The sequence below is a fragment of the Erpetoichthys calabaricus genome, chromosome 8 (genome assembly GCF_900747795.2).
Source record: "Erpetoichthys calabaricus chromosome 8, fErpCal1.3, whole genome shotgun sequence".
In the NCBI taxonomy this organism is placed as follows: Eukaryota; Metazoa; Chordata; class Cladistia; order Polypteriformes; family Polypteridae; genus Erpetoichthys; species Erpetoichthys calabaricus.
The window spans coordinates 81,885,170-81,905,205 of NC_041401.2; the positions used below are offsets into that span (position 1 = coordinate 81,885,170).

At 38.5% G+C, this 20,036-nt stretch overlaps 1 protein-coding gene across 1 annotated transcript in view; it reads left to right on the plus strand.

The window, feature by feature from the left end:
- Positions 1-14,414: 14,414 nt before the first annotated feature.
- The window catches only part of gusb (glucuronidase, beta), a 31,229-nt gene continuing 25,607 nt past the window's right edge, over positions 14,415-20,036 (plus strand). Inside the window, exons 1-2 of the mRNA XM_028806985.2 lie at positions 14,415-14,662; positions 18,126-18,314. Coding sequence (XP_028662818.1) covers positions 14,456-14,662; positions 18,126-18,314 — 396 coding nt within the window. The 5' untranslated portion in view covers positions 14,415-14,455. The remainder of the gene's footprint in view (positions 14,663-18,125; positions 18,315-20,036) is intronic.

Genomic DNA, 20,036 nt, shown 5'->3' on the forward strand with positions numbered 1-20,036 from the left:
GCATTACAAACCGTCACTGTAAAAGAACACTAAACAGTCTTACTGAAACAAAATAAAACTACAGCAGCTGAAGCCTGGGCACTGGTCACACAATTTAATTAACCAAAAAATAAATCATAACAACCACAAAACTAGGAAGTGCTTTCAAGAACTCAACTTAGAACAACCTAAATTCAGCTGAAAAGGTCTGAACTTATTTTATTTTTACTATTATTCAATAGCAGTCTCCCATAAAAGTCTTCAGTTTGTGATAATGGAAGTGTTACTAAAAACCACAGAAGAATAAACAATATGAATGAAAACTACAGACTGACTTGTTTAAGTCTTATGTGCTGGGCACAAGCCGGGGAGGTAACCTATACTGGATGACTGGATGATCACATCTTGACCCAAGAATATAATAGATAGATAGATAGATAGATAGATAGATAGATAGATAGATAGATAGATAGATAGATAGATAGATAGATAGATAGATAGATAGATAGATACTTTATTAATCCCAAGGGGAAGCTATATACAGTGGTGTGAAAAACTATTTGCCCCCTTCCTGATTTCTTATTCTTTTGCATGTTTGTCACACAAAATGTTTCTGATCATCAAACACATTTAACCATTAGTCAAATATAACACAAGTAAACACAAAATGCAGTTTTTAAATGATGGTTTTTATTATTTAGGGAGAAAAAAAATCCAAACCTACATGGCCCTGTGTGAAAAAGTAATTGCCCCCTTGTTAAAAAATAACCTAACTGTGGTGTATCACACCTGAGTTCAATTTCCGTAGCCACCCCCAGGCCTGATTACTGCCACACCTGTTTCAATCAAGAAATCACTTAAATAGGAGCTCCCTGACACAGAGAAGTAGACCAAAAGCACCTCAAAAGCTAGACATCATGCCAAGATCCAAAGAAATTCAGGAACAAATGAGAACAGAAGTAATTGAGATCTATCAGTCTGGTAAAGGTTATAAAGCCATTTCTAAAGCTTTGGGACTCCAGCGAACCACAGTGAGAGCCATTATCCACAAATGGCAAAAACATGGAACAGTGGTGAACCTTCCCAGGAGTGGCCGGCCGACCAAAATTACCCCAAGAGCGCAGAGACGACTCATCCGAGAGGTCACAAAAGACCCCAGGACAACGTCTAAAGAACTGCAGGCCTCACTTGCCTCAATTAAGGTCAGTGTTCACGACTCCACCATAAGAAAGAGACTGGGCAAAAACGGCCTGCATGGCAGATTTCCAAGACGCAAACCACTGTTAAGCAAAAAGAACATTAGGGCTCGTCTCAATTTTGCTAAGAAACATCTCAATGATTGCCAAGACTTTTGGGAAAATACCTTGTGGACTGATGAGACAAAAGTTGAACTTTTTGGAAGGCAAATGTCCCGTTACATCTGGCGTAAAAGGAACACAGCATTTCAGAAAAAGAACATCATACCAACAGTAAAATATGGTGGTGGTAGTGTGATGGTCTGGGGTTGTTTTGCTGCTTCAGGACCTGGAAGGCTTGCTGTGATAGATGGAACCATGAATTCTACTGTCTACCAAAAAATCCTGAAGGAGAATGTCCGGCCATCTGTTCGTCAACTCAAGCTGAAGCGATCTTGGGTGCTGCAACAGGACAATGACCCAAAACACACCAGCAAATCCACCTCTGAATGGCTGAAGAAAAACAAAATGAAGACTTTGGAGTGGCCTAGTCAAAGTCCTGACCTGAATCCAATTGAGATGCTATGACATGACCTTAAAAAGGCGGTTCATGCTAGAAAACCCTCAAATAAAGCTGAATTACAACAATTTTGCAAAGATGAGTGGGCCAAAATTCCTCCAGAGCGCTGTAAAAGACTCATTTGCAAGTTATCGCAAACGCTTGATTGCAGTTATTGCTGCTAAGGGTGGCCCAACCAGTTATTAGGTTCAGGGGGCAATTACTTTTTCACACAGGGCCATGTAGGTTTGGATTTTTTTTTCTCCCTAAATAATAAAAACCACCATTTACAAACTGCATTTTGTGTTTACTTGTGTTATATTTGACTAATGGTTAAATGTGTTTGATGATCAGAAACATTTTGTGTGACAAACATGCAAAAGAATAAGAAATCAGGAAGGGGGCAAATAGTTTTTCACATCACTGTATATATATATATATATATATATATATATATATATATATAGAATGTTACATAGTTTAGTGTCAAATAATGCAAAGAGTACGTGACACGTGTTTCACTCTTATTTGGGCTCGTCAGGCGTACACATTCCACTGCACCCCTCTCGGGGATCGAACCTCTGACGTCAGTGACAGAAGCAAAGCCTCTTTACACTGCGCCACAGCGTGTGGTTCATTTATTTGACAGTCTGGACAGTAAACTATGTAACATTGTATGATTTGCTTCTCGCAACTGATGGATGTTTGCAGACTGGCAGACCAACCACATGTGTTACCTGGTAGGTAACCACCCATACAATCAGATTGAGATTCAGACTACGAATGCTATGAATATATATATATATGGCACGCGGCTGGGGGTGGTGCCCAGCCAGGACGCCCAGGAGGACCAGAGGAGGGCTCACACCTCCTCCAGACCACGAGGGGGCGACCGCCCTGGTTGTTGTGGGGGCCACGGGTACAGAGCTTTGAAGCTAAACCCTGTAGTGGCCCGTGGTCACCGCCAGGGGGCGCCCCATGCCTGGAGTGCCCTGGACCTCAGCACTTCCGCCACACCAGGAAGTGCTGGGGGGAAGAGGAGCAGGGACACCCAGATTGCTTCCGGGGATACAGCTGGCACTTCCGCCACACTGGGGCGTGTTGGTGGAAGATTGCCAGAGCACACCTGGAGCACATCCTGGGGAACATAAAAGGGGCCGCCTCCCTTCATTCAGGGCTGGAGTCGGGTGTAAGAGGATGAGGTCAGGGAGAGGAAAGAGGCGGCCTGAAGAGACGAGGCAGATTGTGGGTTGGCCTGGACTATTGGGATGATTGGTGCTGCGGCACTGGGTTTGTGCACTTTAATATATATGATATACATATGTGTGTGTGTGTGTGTGTGTGTGTGTGTGTGCAGTTAGTTTTTCTGTATCCTGAAATATTGTAACTTTTAGTAAAGTTTGATATAATCTGCATTGAGTATGTTTTATTTTCAATATTATTTCAGCTTCACACTTTCGCTCTCAAGCAAACAGCTGCTTGGTTTCCAGAGATTTCTTTGAAGGGATGCTAAGCTCACAAGGCCACTGCAGTGCTGCAGTACTGAATGACATAATGACAGATTTGTACATTAAGTACATCAAGTATGTTAATTGGTGTTTTCTATCAAATATAATGAAAATATGTTATGTTCACTTGTTTCATGCTGTTTGGACGTGCAAGTATAGGATTATTTTTTACTTGTGTTTTAAGATTGCAGCTATATTTACTTTAACAGTAAAGCAGTTTGTGCATTGATTGACTGTGTGGGGCTCGAGAATGTCCAACAGTGGAATGGGGAATGTAAATGAAGGAGAACATGCCACTGCAAGAATAAACTATGGAAAGGAATATCTGGTTATTGTGTCTCTAATCATACCAGACAAACCCAAGATCTTACCCAAGTAAGACTTTTGCTGTACTCTCTACATGTCACAGTACCACAATGTCTGCAAACCTGTTGCTTGGGTTTCCTTGAACTATCACAAGGGGCTGAGCCACTTAGGGAAATTGGCCATAAAAGTAGAGAAGGTAGAGTTTAGAGTTTGGGTGGGAATGAGGCTGGGGTTGAGTGTGGAAAGGGGGCACTTAACTACAAACAGTCTGGCGGTGCTTCTCTGCTGCTCAATGAGTTGCCCTGGGTGCATGGCCAATGTTGAGTCTTCTTAAGGATCCAGACTTGGTGTAAGAGCCAATTTTAGAAAGTTAAAGTTGAAAGTTAAACTCATATTAATATTTGCTTAATTTGAATAGAATATAATTTCTTCCATAGTCATAGACAATGGTATGGTCTTTTCCCCCTATAAGTTAGTAAGAGACAGAACCTTCTTGCTATAACTAAGAAACAGTGTGATAATAGATCTAGTTGTGTTTAGAACAGATCCCAGTAAACAGGGACTTGAAAGACCCATTTTCAACTGCAAAATGGGATAAGCATACAGTTTTCTGACCGTCTAGAAATGGTTCAGAAACGTCTTGAAATGGTTCAGAAATGTTAAGTAAATAGTAACGATTTAAGATGTAACAAGATTAAGCTTAGAACTTAACTTTTCTTATTATAAATTTTTCCCTTTTTGCTATTTTAATTTTCTTTTTTGTGTGAACTACTGTTTTACTTTGAAACTTAACTAAACTTTTAAAAACGAAGATATTTTGTCTGTGGAATCATTTCTGCGCATCTAGCTTTTGTTGAATCCCATTTTGGAGTTAGAGCTGCTGAACTTTGGTAACTTTGGAAAAACGCAGCTACACTTGGGATTGTTTCACAGAGTGGAAAATGTGAGGTAGATGATATTTTCTCTGAATCTTGGTTTGAGATGAAACCAATGATAAGGCAGACATTGTACTGATTTAAAGCTGATAGTGAGAAAGGAGAAACAGTGGCAGGACCAGGAAATAAGTCAAAGCCCTGGACAGAAGGAGGATTGTAACCAGAAAGACAAGAAAAACTGAACGACTTTAGCCAAAACTCAAAACAAACTTGTAGTCAAAGAGGACAGGCAAGTATTCAAACTACCATGAAGAATGAAGCAATTGTTAGTCTTTTGTTCCTGAAGAATTCAATACAATCACGGATACTAGGAGCTGAATAGCACCGATATTTACTGTGTAGTGTTGCAATAATGACAAAATTGTTGTAACATGCAGGACTACACTCCCTAAAACAAGAAGAGTTGTCAGCAATGGATACACAAAATGTCAACCAGGTCAATAAACGTTACAAATACCTCCCATGAGACAAATACAATTACAAAACCCAACCAGGAAGATACTGCATAAGAAAAAAAATAATTTGTAACAGACAAAATAAATATTAAATTAAACTTTACAATCTGATGATTCACAACTGATGAGAATCCATGGAAATGAGTGGAAGGTATCATGAAAGACCAGAGACAGCAGCAGCACTAAAGGATGGCCAGGGAAGCAGGTGGCATTTTCAGCCATGGGGAGAACTAACAATCTTTTAAAAGCCACCAGCCACCAATGCTGACTTAGTGTTAAATCCTTTTCTTTGTCTATCACCTCCTCACGTCATTTCATTATGTTATGCAATGCAACAATGTACATAAAGAAAAAATATTGCTGTTTTTTGGCCAAGTATTTTGTATACGATTTCCCATGAGTTCTGAAGCAACGAGCCATTGAGTAAAAGATGAGGGTCAGCCTGCCTAAAAGCTCTTCTGAAGGTTGCAGGAGGTTGGGGTGATCTCTATGATAATTTAAATGACAAACATACAGTATTTTATGTTTTACACAGTTAAGCTAAAAACTAACAGTAAAATAAAACCTATTTTTGTCATAAATATTTACTTAGGCAATTTTTCATTCTCGTTGTGGAAAAAAATTTTGTTAAATATTTAGAGGTGATAACTACACAAATTTAATCTTGCTTAAGTCATTTGAGTTATTACGTTGCACTAATTATTGTGTCATCTTTAATGTCTTTCAACTTGCAATGATAATGTGAAAAAGAAAAAAAAAAAATCTTGCTTGCTAATTTGGTTTTGCTAAACACTAACTTACTTGGAAAACTTTGATTCAGAGCTGTCCTGGTCTTTCATGGCCTACCTTTTTTGTGGTTCCATACCCAGTTTCAATCTGTTCCCACTTTGCTCCCAAGATATACTGGGGTCCACTAATTGACAGGCATAATTCGAAGCCTGTAAGGAACCAGACAAAAATAAATAAATACTAATTTTATTATACATTTTAAAAATAAATAATGTATGTTTAATAATGACATAAACCATGTGTTACAGAACTCTAAAAGAAAGTAAAGTCAAAGAAAATACTTTACAAGTAATACAGTCACAGTATATAAGGACTGTATACAGTACATAAATATACACCACATATAGATACAGTATATGTGTACATGAAAATACCAAGTAAGAAAAAAAAACTGCAGTAATTCAGATGAGAGAGGTTGCCATTTAGTTAATTGAACTTTCAGTGGTTATGTTTACAAGTCAACAACTACACTGACCTCTTATGGCGAATTATTTCTCAATTAAATTTCAATTTAAAAAAATAAAAAATGAATTGCATTCAAAGTTGAAATATACTGTACTAGTCATTTAGCCCGTTACAATAACGGGCGCTAGAACAGTAGTGCATAAACGTTAGTAGGAACAGTCTATATTAAATGGCAAGGGACTTTGACCTCATTCTTTTTGTTGGTCGTATTTTTCTTTCTTTCAGCCTTTCTTTTGTTGATGTTTACTTGCTGAGTTGACCGTTCTTCGTGGGCTGCCGCTGTGTATTGTGTGTCTTTAATTTTCTGTGACAGTAATACTGTCTTGTACGGCTCTATTCAATAAGGGCGCGCACAAAAAGGCGAGCTTCAAAAGGGCGACCTCAATTGAGCGCGGCGAATAAAGGCGTTCGTAGATAATTTAGTTCAAATGGCTGTGGAATATGTGAAGAGCAACAAAGGTGCAGATCTTTATTTACGTGCGCCTTTATTCGCAGCGCCCAATTGAGGTCGCCCTTTTGAGGCTCGCCTTTTTGTGCACGCCCTTATTGAAGGATACCGTCTTGTACGTCCGTAATATACCTTTAATTTTCTCTGACCGTAATACAGGCGTGCGCGTCGGTAATATGCCTTTAATCTCATCTGACAGTAATACTGGCTTGTATGTCGCTGTAATATGCGTCACTGTATTGTGTACCTTTAATTTTCTCTCGCAGTAATACTGGTTTGTATTTCCGTAAAACGCTTCTAACTTTTTCTGACAGTAATATCGCGCGTCTCACCGTGCCCCGCGCATGCGCACTTCATCAGAAGACACCCACACACTGACACCTGGACGCACATAGGGATTTTATATATATAGATGGGCATGGCAATTTATGCTTAATTACCTAAAATGAAACATAAAAATCATGAATTTCAAATATTTATAATTAAATATTACAAGAGTGCCAGTTACGTCTGTCGCTGAAGGTGCTGCTGCAGCAGCAGTTGGCCAAGATGGCAAGCAGCGTTGTTATTAATAACTGAATTTGCAACTTCAAATCCAAAGGATCATTTAGTTCCTCAGTAACTTGTTGACTTCTGATGTTACAATCATTTCAGACTTCACAAGTTGAGTTTGCTTTTGTTTTACCAATAAATAAGTGCATCGTACATAAATAATTAAAATAAAAATTGCATATTATATTAAAACAACTGTCTTTTCCTTAACATTCTTTAATGTATCCTACCCTGTAATCCTCCTTTGTTTCATTAGGACATAAAGGGCCGAGGTTTTTTTTTTTTTCGTCGGCTGGCACTTCGACATCGGATTGTCATGTATTTTTGGTTAATTGTAGACTCAATTTGGTTTCCATATAAGGTGAGTGAGTGCCCACGAGTATGCACTGGAAAGGTTTACAGGTCAATTCACATGGCCAGCAGTCTCTGCAGGCTCCTGCGAACCCGAAGTGGATTAAGCGGGTTTCACAATCAAGAAGGTTGTTTCATACATCATTACTCTTTACTATTGTTAGTACAGCAAGTACTTTTAATGAAATATAACATGAACAACAAGTAATCATTTTTAAACTAAGGCGGTATTGAAGGTTCCAATTCAAATCCTGTGTCCTCCTTGGTTCGAATTCTGCGCCTCTGTGAAGTATGCTTGTTCCCTTTGTGCCTATTCGATTTTCGCCAGGTAATTTCCTGCCTTGTGCCCTGTGTTGGCTGCAGCAGACCCCCGTGACCCTGTGTTCGGATTCAGCGGGTTGGAAAATGGATGGATGGATGGAATCTGATTTTTCTTCCACAAGCATACATAAACTATTAATTTCAATTGCGATTGTAAATCGACTCGGAGTAAGCGTGGCTGTGGGTGTACCCGAGTGTGTGTTTTGATGCCCTTCTAGGTTTGTTTAAATCCTCCAAGCGGGTCTGCGCATTAAATTAATTGGGTCAGAATATATTATAATACATACATTACAATAGACATACTGTATTTTTTCTCAATGTTTGAGAAATGCTTTTACAAAGTAACACATTTGCAATTTGAACAAGCAAGGAAAACTGAATTATGCATGTGATGATATTGAAAATCTTTCAGTTTTTTTTTAAATTATTGTGTTATTTATTAAACTGTTTTCTTATAAATTTCATATGAAGTACAGCTTATCTGTTTTCAGCACAGAGTCACCATAAACTAGTGATAGCCCATTCCAGGATTCGACACCACTTTAGATGTTTTAGGATACGACCATAAACAAACAAAAAGAGTAAAAATTGAACACAAACGATTTTTGGATGACGCTTAATTAAGCCAGTGTACAGCAGTACGATGAACTATTTGCTTTAAGTTTGTTTCTCCAAAGAGGGTTGCTGCTCGTCTGCATTCCTGTGGTCGACTGTTTTGTGTGTAACACAAGATTTCGCTTTATGTTAATGTCAACTCTAGTGTGATATTCATGTGGTCAGTTTTTATGTTTGGACAATCATTTAATTTAACTGATATGCTATTTTGTAAAGCATTGTGTGACGTGTGAGTCACTGCGAAACTACAGTATCAGTTAGAGAGAGACGGCACCAACCTGGACATCTTCCCACTTGTGTGCGTCCAGAAACCCAGCATGCACAAGTGTACGTAGTCCACCGTAATTATGGGATGTTCGTCGAGAGAAAGCGATGCCTGTAGTAGTCATTTCCACATAGAGAAATAATAATCTGTAATAACTAAGAGTCTGTACTATCCCAATTCAATAAGAAAGTGTGCGTTTAATTACCAGAAGTAAGTTCATTTGTATATAACTCGCATTACCTTTTTGTTATACAGTTAAGATGTAACGTTGTTTAATGTGTACTGTTTGGCGTTTACATATTAAGAATGTTTGCCTCGGTGTTATTTACATACAGTAATATTCTATAATGCTTTACTTTTAAGTTTGTTGATAGTTTGTTGCTTTAAATTTCATACTGCCGACAAGTTAGTACCCACACTAATTTGAGAGTAATACTGACATCTAGTGGACTTTTCTGTCATTTAATAAAGAGTTTTCTGTCTCCGTTCTTTATTGCAGCACACATACAATATACATTTTTTTTATTATTGATTTTATTGTAATCATTCCATACAAATAGATCAATTTTTACAAAAAATAGGATTGAAAACAAATCAACCCCCACCCCTGAGAAAGAGAGCATGGCCAACAGAGTAAAACTTAAAGCTAGTAAAAATAAATAAATTGATGAGTTTAATAGGCGGATAAAGATAAATGGAGAAGAAAAAGAAATGGGAAGAGAATCTGCTTCCTCAGTGCTTTAAGAGCTTATTCTAAAATATTATTGATTAGATCCTGCCAGGTTTTGAAAAAGTTCTGCACAGATCCTCTAAGTGAGAATTTGATTTTTTCCAATTTCAAATAACACATCAATTGCCCACTGACTTAAAAGAGGTGAGTTAGAATTCTTCCAGTTTAGCAAAATAAGTCTGCGTGCCAATAGTGTAGTGAAGGCGATCACCTGACCCTGTAATGCTGCTAACACTTGGAGCTTCCAGGAAGCAGGATGAGGCTGGTGGTCCAATTCCAGCAGTTGTTTTAACACAAACACAATGACTGAAGAAAGAGTCCTTGCATAGTGATTACATCAAGCCTTGCTGAGCACTGAGACTGATACTGGTGCTTTTACCCACATAGAGGGTATTAATGTAATGACAGTGCTGCTAATTCTTCTTCTTTTTGCTGGTTTTCCACACTCGTTTCAGTTTTAGTGGCTCTTGGAACTGCTCTGTGCCACACAGGGTGCCATCTTCTTTTATGTTCTTTAATATTTGACCATGTTCTGCACTCTGTCATGGATCAAAGTTTTCAAGTCATGTTAAACATTTTTTAAAGGTGCTACTATTTCGGTGGCAGCTTTGCACTTTTATAACTCTGTTTTATAGAAAAAGCAAGTATTGCACTACAAACACTTCAAATCCAAACATTTAAAAGGGGCATTTAAAAACAGAGTACAAAACAATTACATTTTCAGTCCAGGTGTCTCATCTGCATTTTGACACATAATGCAAGCAGTGACTGCAATGTTAGTTGATCTTCATTGAGATTTTCCCTAGTGAGCCACCTGGACTAGGAGGTAACCAAGCAAAAAAACTCCAGGGATGAATCCAAAAACCTCATATAAATTGCAAGGAAAACAAAATACGTGTACCAGGTTCCTAGTTTTAAGTAAAAAAATGGTAAAATAGAACAGGAGATTCTAAGATCTGTACTTTCACAAACAACTCCTACATGTCATTGTGAGCTACAGGCTCTGGAGTTGAATAGGACAAGATGGAAGACAGTCAAAGTTTTTGTCCAGAAGCACCGTTAGGATGAAGATTAAGTGCTGCCCTGAGCTGGAATTCAGAAGGCATGGAGGAGGAGAGGTTAGAGACAGAGTTTTGGGGGTAATGCAAAGGTAGGAAAGGAAAGGTGAATAACTCAGTCTGACAGGCATGGACAACAGACCTGCATAATCAGGCCCAATCAAGACTTTGTTTTCTGTGATGTGTACCTGTATTTGAGTTCTCCTGATCCCCTCATTGAATTCTGTAAGTAATTGTGTTGGACTCTTTTGCTAGGTACTAAAGGCATGAGAAACCTTTGGGACAATCATCCTAGTTCTTATGTTTGTGAATGTGTATACCATGAAAACTGTAAACACAACTTACAGCCATATTTCTGTAACAGCTCCAAGGATGCAAACACTTTCTTCATTAAGCACTTGCAAAAAACCGGTCGTTACTGTGCTGAAAATGATTTTCCTGTGGTCACCAAGATATAAGTTTAAGATAAGGCAGTGGATATAGCAAAGGGCATGAAAATTATGGGGAATCTACCCAATATAAAGAAATGGTTTACATGGTTTAAGGGGCAGCAGGGTGGCGCAGTGCTAGCGCTGCTGCCTAGCAGTAAAGAGACCTGGGTTCGCTTCCCAGGTCCTCCCTGTTCTCCCCATGTCTGCATGGGTTTCCTCCAGGTCCACAGTCCAAAGACATGCAGGTTAGGTGCAAATTGTCCCTAGTGTGTGCTTGGTGGGGGTGTGTGTGTGTGTGTCCTGCGGTGGGCTGGTGCCTTGCCCGGGATTTGTTCCTGCCTTGCACTCCAGCAGACCCCCGTGACCCTGTGTTAGGATATAGCGGGTTGGAAATAATGACTGACATGGTTTAAGAGTAGAGAGCTGTGGTCATACTTCCACCAGGGTGGATGCCCCATTTACTGTAAAATCAAGAATTCAGATAAAACTGATAGTCCACTGCATAAAGAGGACTTTTAAGCCAAAAATCACATGCTACCTCTCAAGAGGGTCTGTCCTGCTCAGAAGCAGGTACTGATAAGAATGGTCATTGGGCTTTTCAAATAACAGGACTAGAACTTGGATAGTGGGAGGACTAATCACTTGCAGGAGTACAGCAGAAGTGATGTCAGTGTTCCTCTGAGTCTTCCTACTCCATTCTAGGGGAAAAGAGGGAGAGGCAGTTATCAATGGCGTCGCACTCTTATCATTCTAGATCATTCTCACCTGGTTAGAGCCAGTAAATTGCTGCCTGTGCTTACGTATCTGACTATGGTGAAAAAAGTAAAGTAGATGTGGCAAAGCATAGTATTGGGAAATTCTGGATTAAAACCTGCTGCAATTTCAGCAATGATTTCCATCCAAGATTAGGAAGCCTGAGCAATTTTGAAAAGATGAATGAGCAGACACTGCAGTGTCCAAATGCAGAACGCAGATAGAGAATTATCTGAAAAGATTCACAGCTTTAATTACAAGCAAAGAAGCTTGTGTCAATGGTTCAAGAGAATACTTGTTAACACAGCTATTTTGATTTGTTTTTTTATTCCAGAAATTACATGAAAAAATTTAAATAGCACTGTTCATTTCAACACAGTAGCATTCTATGTATTATTATAAGCAAATAATTGAAGACATAAATGCTAGCTGGGACAGTCTCCAGATGCGAGTCTGGTCTGGATTAAGCAGGTTAGAAAATGGCATGACATGACATTAACATTTCACACTGAATCACAGAAAAATGGAATGTGGAAAAACTTTCATAGTTACTACACACTGTGTATATATGTCCAAGTTAATAATTACATGTATATAATACTTTTCTAACCTACTCAAAGGACTTTACATAGTGGGGAACCACTTCAAATACCAACAATGTGCAGCATCCATCTGAATGATGTTAAAGTGGCCATCATTGTTCCAGTATGCTCACCACACATTAACTATTAGGTGGTGAAGGGCTGAGAGAGATAGAAGGCCACTAACAGGCAGGGGACAATTAGGGGGCAGAATGACTAGGCTGTGGTGGGCAATTTAGCCAGGACATCAGGGTACACACTACTCTTTTTGAAAGATGCACAGGGATCTTTTCTGACCATAGAGAATCAGAACTTCAATTTTACATTCCATCTGAAGGACGGCGCCAGTTTTTACAGCACAGTCTCCCAGTCACTGTACTGGGGCACTGGCATCCAGAGACCTGAAGGCCTCACTAACATCTCTTCCAGCAACAACCCAAACTTTCCAGCTTGGTCTCCTATCCAAGTACCGGCAAGGCCCAAAACTGCTTAGCTTCAGGTGGACTACCTGTTTTGAAGTGAAGGTGATGAAGCTGCTGCTTGTTCAGACTTACTGCCATGTGCACATTGTACAATCAAATTCATGCTTGCATGTCTCCTCAAAATTGGGACAATACTACACACGAAAAGTCAATCATGTATAAAATGTGTACTTCTTTTCCATGCCCTTTTCATATCTCTGGTTCACAAACCAGTTTAATCCTAATATACACCACCCAAAATAAAGCTTTTAAAAAATTTTGAAGAAACCTTTTAAAATAATTATAACTAAGTTTACACTACATGTTAATTATACTAAATTCTACAATGGGTACAGCATAGTGCTGCAGTGGTTAGCATTGTTGCCTTACAGCTCTAAGAGACTAGGTTCACATCCCAGCCCCATCACTACCGGTCTGGAAGTTACAGAGGTGTTCTTTGGGTCTTCTTTCCATATGCTATAAACAAGCGTGTTGGGGTCATTAGCTCAGTGTAGAAGGCGGCCCAGCGATGTAATGGTGTCCTAACCAGTGCTGGCTCCTCCCTCGCATTTGATGTTGCTAAAGTTCAAACCGAGAATGTCATCCTGAAACGGATTATATATATTTATATAAAGGACGAATGGAACCTTGCTAATGGTAAACGGAGATAGAATGGCCTCTTTTAATAGCAGAAAGTAACGACTTATCAAAAAATTTGGACTCTGCTGCCATCTAACGTAAGTTTTTAAGAACTGTAATAATACCATGTTGCAGAATTTTAATTTAATGTCTGTTCATTTACAACAAACACTTTTTCAGTTGGAGTTGCCGTCTTAAAACTGTGCCTCTGTGTGACTGTATTTTATGCTCAAATTAAAAATAGTTTATTCTAATCAGGACATAAAGAGAAACAGTTCTATTCTCGGCATGTAAAGCGGCCTGGGATGAAATTTACCAACCGCCGGTCCGTGAAAATCGAGCCCGCTATCCGAACGAAATCACATTAAATGAGGACGCTCGAAGCTCCAGGGAGGCCCACGCCACCGATCTAATGTAATTAAATCTGGACAGTAGAATACCCACTCTGCTAAGAAATCAGATTTAAAAAGAGGGTATCGGCACTTACGGATTTCTGATTCAGACACTGGTTGGTCAAATAATGATACAGAGTTAGTAAGGTTTTACCTCCGTGGTCCGAGAAGAGTTTCTCAATTATCTATCAGTCCAAGTCCACAAGTCAAAAATCGCCACACTAAAGACCCATTTTGCATAAAATGGTATTTTACTGTATTTGTGTAGGTTAGCTCCAATTTTGGTTGAAATATGTTTAAACGGTATCCACAAATAAGAATGTAGCTTAAAGGAAAACCACCAGATTGTGTGGTAAATTATAATGTGTAGTACAAGATGCACACATTATAAGTCTAACTGCTGACTAATTAATCAAAAAGTAATAAAAGCATGCACTGTAATCACGGCGTCGGAAAGGGCAACGTGCTTCAAGTGGATTACCACTTGCAAGTAAGAATTTCACTGTAGGCCTACAGCGTACATGACGATACAAACATGTAAAGTTTTGAAATTAAATGAACACAAAACCTCCGACCAACAGCCAATGTGCGACAGCTGACACCGGATCTGAGCACTGTAGTGGCGGAAACTGGCGAATGGAACTCACGTGACCGGTCATGTGATTCGAACCACCGTTTCAGGCAAACATGACGGCGGGACGTCCAAGCTTCATCTTGTCATTCTGCCTGGCGTGCAGTGCTTGTGTGGCTTTAAAAGGGGGTATGCTGACCCCCCGAGAGACCCCCACAAGAGAGCTGAAGGAGTTGAGCGGTGTTTGGAAGTTTCGGGCGGATTTCTCTCCAAATCGGAAGAGGGGCTTTGAAGAACAGTGGTATAAACGACGACTGGAAGAGGTGCGCGCGCGTCTTGTCAGTAGTAGGGGATGTAGGATAAATAAAGCGGTGGTGTGTTGCCATGAAATGGAACGCTGAGGGGGAGGGTTGCTGGTTACTTTTACCCCAGATGAGTGAGGCCATGGGGCGATCACTTGCTTGTCTTACTGTCTGTGTTCTTAAAGCTCATCCAAACAGCACTCTACAAAAGTTTAAGTGGCTGATGGTCCAGCACTTAAGTTAACTAGCTAAGCAGTCTCGCAGATGAGAGGCCTTTTAGGTTTGTTTGGTTAGCTGGTAACATCCTTGCCCAATCTGCTTTGTATTAGGTTTAGTTAATCGTATTACAATAAATTATGCATAAACCCAACACATTCAACTAATGGCAGTAATTTTTATCTTGTAACAAATCAAAGTTGTCCCAGTATTTCATCAAGGGAGCGAAAATGGTTGCCATTTAAGTTGCAAGGCGCAGTGCTCAATTTAAAGCTTAAGACATGTTTGCATTTCCTGTTTTTCTGCCTTGAATGTTGCACTTCCCTTTAATTTTCACCAGTTTCCTCAAGTAAGTGATTGACCATATCTTAACTACTTGATCAGCTCTTTCAATACCTTTGAGAATTTTTGAAATCTGGACATGATGTCCTATTCAAGAGATCAGTTCTGACACACGAGCTTTGAGTACTTGCAGCCAGTGAATTATTCAGAAGTGTTACTGGTGCTATTTGAGGTGTGATAAATTAATACCTGGAGTGAACCTGCAGAAAAAATGTGTGTGTATCTGTGCACTAGGGGCTACAGGCACCGCCAAAGCAATCTCCTTCTGCAGATATGAATTTTATCAGACATTACCATTGCTGGAAACATACCTGGAACTTCTGGAATACCTTTAAGCTTATTTGTCACATTACACTGGATGGCAGAAATGTTTGAAAACATTACTCATTTTATGGCAGTTTTCTGTGGTGGGTTGGCACCCTGCCCGGGATTGCTTCCTGCCTTGTGCCCTGTGTTGGCTGGGATTGGCTCCAGCAGACCCCCGTGACCCTGTGTTTGGATTCAGCGGGTTGGAAAATGGATGGATGGATGGCAGTTTTTATTTTGGGGGAGAGCTGGAAATCACAAGGGGTAATCACAAGTCAGGTGAATAGGGTGGATGATCCAATTTGATAATTGATTTCTTAGCCAGGAAGTTGCCACCACTGATGCGCATCACAGCTTGGGTAATTGTCATGATGGAGGATCCACTTTTAGCATCGCTGTTTACATCTTCTCACACATCCTTGAACATCTTATGCCTCTCAAAGATACTTGATGTTTTCATAGCTTCCTCACCATATGCCACTTTCAACAGCTGCAAAGTTTCAGTACCACAGGTAACACTACACAGCCATTTAATTAATTAAATTGTTACCTCTCGTACCAACAGCAATACATCTTTATAAAGCCTCACTGCTCCCTTATCTTTAGCCAAGTAAGAAGTTGTTTTTTTTTTATTCTGTTGTATTCATTCTGGTGTATGTTTAAGAGGGGTTTATTATTTGTCAAAATAGAACTACATTTTTATTATTAAGCTTATGTAAAAAGCCAAATTTCCCCAAGGGACAAATAAACTTCTATCTATCTATAGCTTGTGTTTCCAACAATAGATGTACAGCAGCTCTTCATTTATTGCAGTGGAATAAACAAGGAATTTCCATATGGATGGTGTATTCTTAACCAAAGCTTAATCTACTTTAAGAGTTGGCTTTGATGTGTTGCATTCCTACTTGCATGTTATTAATAGAATTTGCTCTTAGCCTGAGGATGTTTTTAATTGTTCTTTGCAAATCTTCTAGAGATTCCATGTCTGCATTTTCTCTTTTAATTTATATTTTCCTACTGCAGTAATCAGGTTGGTCACAGAACTCCAGATGTGATCTCAACATTTCTTGGTTTGTAATGTACAATTTCATACGCCTTATTAAATCCTTCTGTAATTTGCCTGGAATATCAGATCATCCTGTAAGCTTGGTAGTTTGGAGGCAATTCACATTTCTTAAAGAGCCAAAGTCAATAGTAGGTTGGTCAATATAACAACTTTTTTGGAGAAGATCAATCAAGCATTCGATAGTTTTTTGAGCTGATCATCAAAGATATGACCTTTTTATAAATGAGTAGGGAAAGTAAACAAAAGAGGAAAAAAATCTTCAAAATCCCCTACAGCCCAAAATCCACTGATTTTCAGAAAATAGTCAATCTATTTAAGGAACTTAATTTTGTACCGCATAACCTAAACTTGACCAAATGTTTTAATCAATTTTTGCAGATTTCCAGCGAAACATTTACTTTTTTACAATCCCATAATACATAGCAAACTTATTGTAACTTATGTCCGCATGACATTAACTAAAGGCAGCCAGGCCTGTAGGCTTTGTATTATACAAGTAGAAATGCAGTCTGTTCTTCCACAATAGTAGAATTCTGCTTGGAGAAATAACACATCAGTCACCTGTATAGCTGATCTGTGAGAAGATACAGCTTTACTTCACACCTAGCCCTTTATACTGGTACTACAGTGCCATCCAGGTACCCTGTCAGTTGATCGCTTGTTTGGGTTTCATTTTTGATTAGCTGTGTGAACAGAACAGGTTTTGAAGTGACTGAACAGGCCATCATTTAAACTTGGCTAGGCTGTATTTTTTGAAGAATCGTGTTTTCCTTAATTGGATCTCAATGTCTAACTTGAACATTAACATAAAATGTCCTACAGAAACAACTTTCACATCCATCCTCCAAGTTACTCAGTTGAGTTATGGGGATCATGGGGACTGGGGTTTACCCTTATAGAATCTTGTTTAACTTAAGAGTCAACCCTGGAACGGTTAAAAAAGAAAAGTGTCCCATATATAGGCAAAGGGAGAACATGCAGACAGTGCCCAGGCCAGAAGTCAAACCCAAGGAGCAGTAAGGTTGTTAAGGTATCTACCTCAGCTACTATATATAACTCGATAGTTTATTCCAGATTTCCATAAATAAGTCTTTCTTGGCTTCAGTGCTAAATGCACTTCTTCTTAATTTCCACTGGTGTTCACAACTGCATGATTCACTGTTAAGTTGGAAGAATTCTGATGGGTCTGCTTTATCAATGCCTTTGAGAATTTTGAGGATCTGGATTGGTCTTTAAAATGGATGGTATATTTTAATAAAAAGGAATATTGGTAAAACTGATGTAAAACTTTATATTTTAAGAGTATGTTAATATAATATGTAAATATGTCCATAAAAAAGTAATCAGTTATCAAACCATACTTATAATTTTATGTAACAATAATAAAGAACCTAAGCCCAACAGCTGCTGTATGTTGTGTGTTTTTCCTAATAGTACATATTTTGAAATGAATGCACCTCATAGATTTAAGTGTTCAGCTCATTGTTATTATCACTATTCTAGATCCATCATAGAGTAATAGAAAACATGATATTGTCTCATCTTTTTCAAAAGAGTGGTCCTGTGATTGATATGCCTGTGCCAGCAAGTTTCAATGACATCACTCAAGATGTGCAGCTGAGAGACTTCATTGGCTGGGTTTGGTATGAGAGAGAGGCTTCCATCCCTCATCACTGGACGTTGAGGGACCCTGGCCCACGAGTCCTGCTCCGTGTAGGAAGTGCTCACTATTACTCAGTTGTTGTAAGTCTTTTTTTTTGTTGTTGAAATGCAGCTGCTGTTTGTGTAGTGTATTTACTTCTTTAAAATTGTAAATAGAAAATACAGACCAATGACAAAAACATTTTGATAAATGGAAAATAAGCTGAAAACTTGAAAGTGCTGAATGCCTAAAATAATACAAGTATTTCTTGACCAATCTGAAAATGAGACAAGTGGTATTTAAAACCACATAGTTTTTGCTGAATAAATCAAAAAGAGAACTTGTCTTTGTACATAAGGTAAAAATATCTGTAAGACAACAGATGCAGGAATATGTCTCAGTTAGTTACATTTCACTTTAAAGCTCAATTTAAAATATTCAATGTCTGTTTTGAAAGGTCAGGTTTTGTGCACTAGGTTTATGTTATTCAGACGGTAAAGCTGAGACTACAGAATGAGGAAACTAAGTCAGGAATATTGGAAACTCATACAACTGTATACTGCTGTAGGCTGTTCATTTCTGATGTATTAAAATTATTAAGATTAATATTTTTTGTGTATTTCTGCTATATCAGTGCATTTTTCCCTTGGGATCAGTAATATTCTCTCTTTTCTTTCACTCTCTGTCTCTTTCTCTCTCTCTCTGTCTGCTCCTCCTTGTAGTGAGCTGGAGGTAAGTCTAATATTCTTGAATAAGGAAAGCTGAAACGTTTATTTTGTCATAACCTCAGTGTTTGTGTTGGGTTTCTACCGTTTTCTCTAGTTTACCTTCCACATTCTAAACACAGTAACATTTATTTCTATAGCACATTTTCAGAAAAAGGGTTTAGCTCAAAGTGTTTTACAGCATGTCAAAGAAGTAATTACATGCAAAGAAAAACAAATTAAATTTAGATAAGAATAAATAATAGAAAATAGAAAAATAACGCACGCTTACCTAAGAAATATATATATTTAAGAAGAACAGAGTCCTTCAAATATAGAGCAACATATCTGTTATGTCATTTACTGATTGCATATTGGCCTGGAGAGAGTATGAACCCTTGCAAGCACGCATTGTTGCTGGAATGGATTTTTGTCCCCAGCAAACCTGAATTGTATAAAGTAGTTTTGAAAATGTTATTTTGTCAAAATAGAAACCAGACTGAAATCTTAAATGTTATGCAATTCATAATGAATCAGGCATGGAATATTGATCTGTCTGTAAATGAAAATGTATTAAGGCTGTTAAACTGTCCTGATGGTATTTTATTACATTTTTAATTAACAATGTCCTTAGTGTTTCATACTCCACTCAAACTTCAAAACAGAGCTTCCATACAATATAAATAACAAGTAAGCTCACAGAATACTTCAGAGACTTTATTTGTTTTAAGTATTTTAATAGATTCTGCCTCTGACATACTTGAATTAGATTAAGAAAGGAAAGGTACCTGTTTAGTGTCTTGTGACATTTTTCAAACTTCTACATCTTTTTCTCATTTCTCTGCTTAAAAATATAATCCAACATGCATTAAGATAGGTTCTGTTTGAGTTTGTGTGCCCAGCATTCTCCATTTTTTTTATTGTGAATGAACAATTATCATTCAGAATGTAAATAAGATTACAACTGGCTTTGATTATATACAGTATGTCTCTACTCATTTAGTCAATGCTTCGTGTTTTTGCACCAATAACATTAGCAATTTATAAAACAGGATATGTGTGTTTCCTGTGTTGTTAGGTGCTGATACTAAATCCAATTGATAGTAACCGGACCAGATG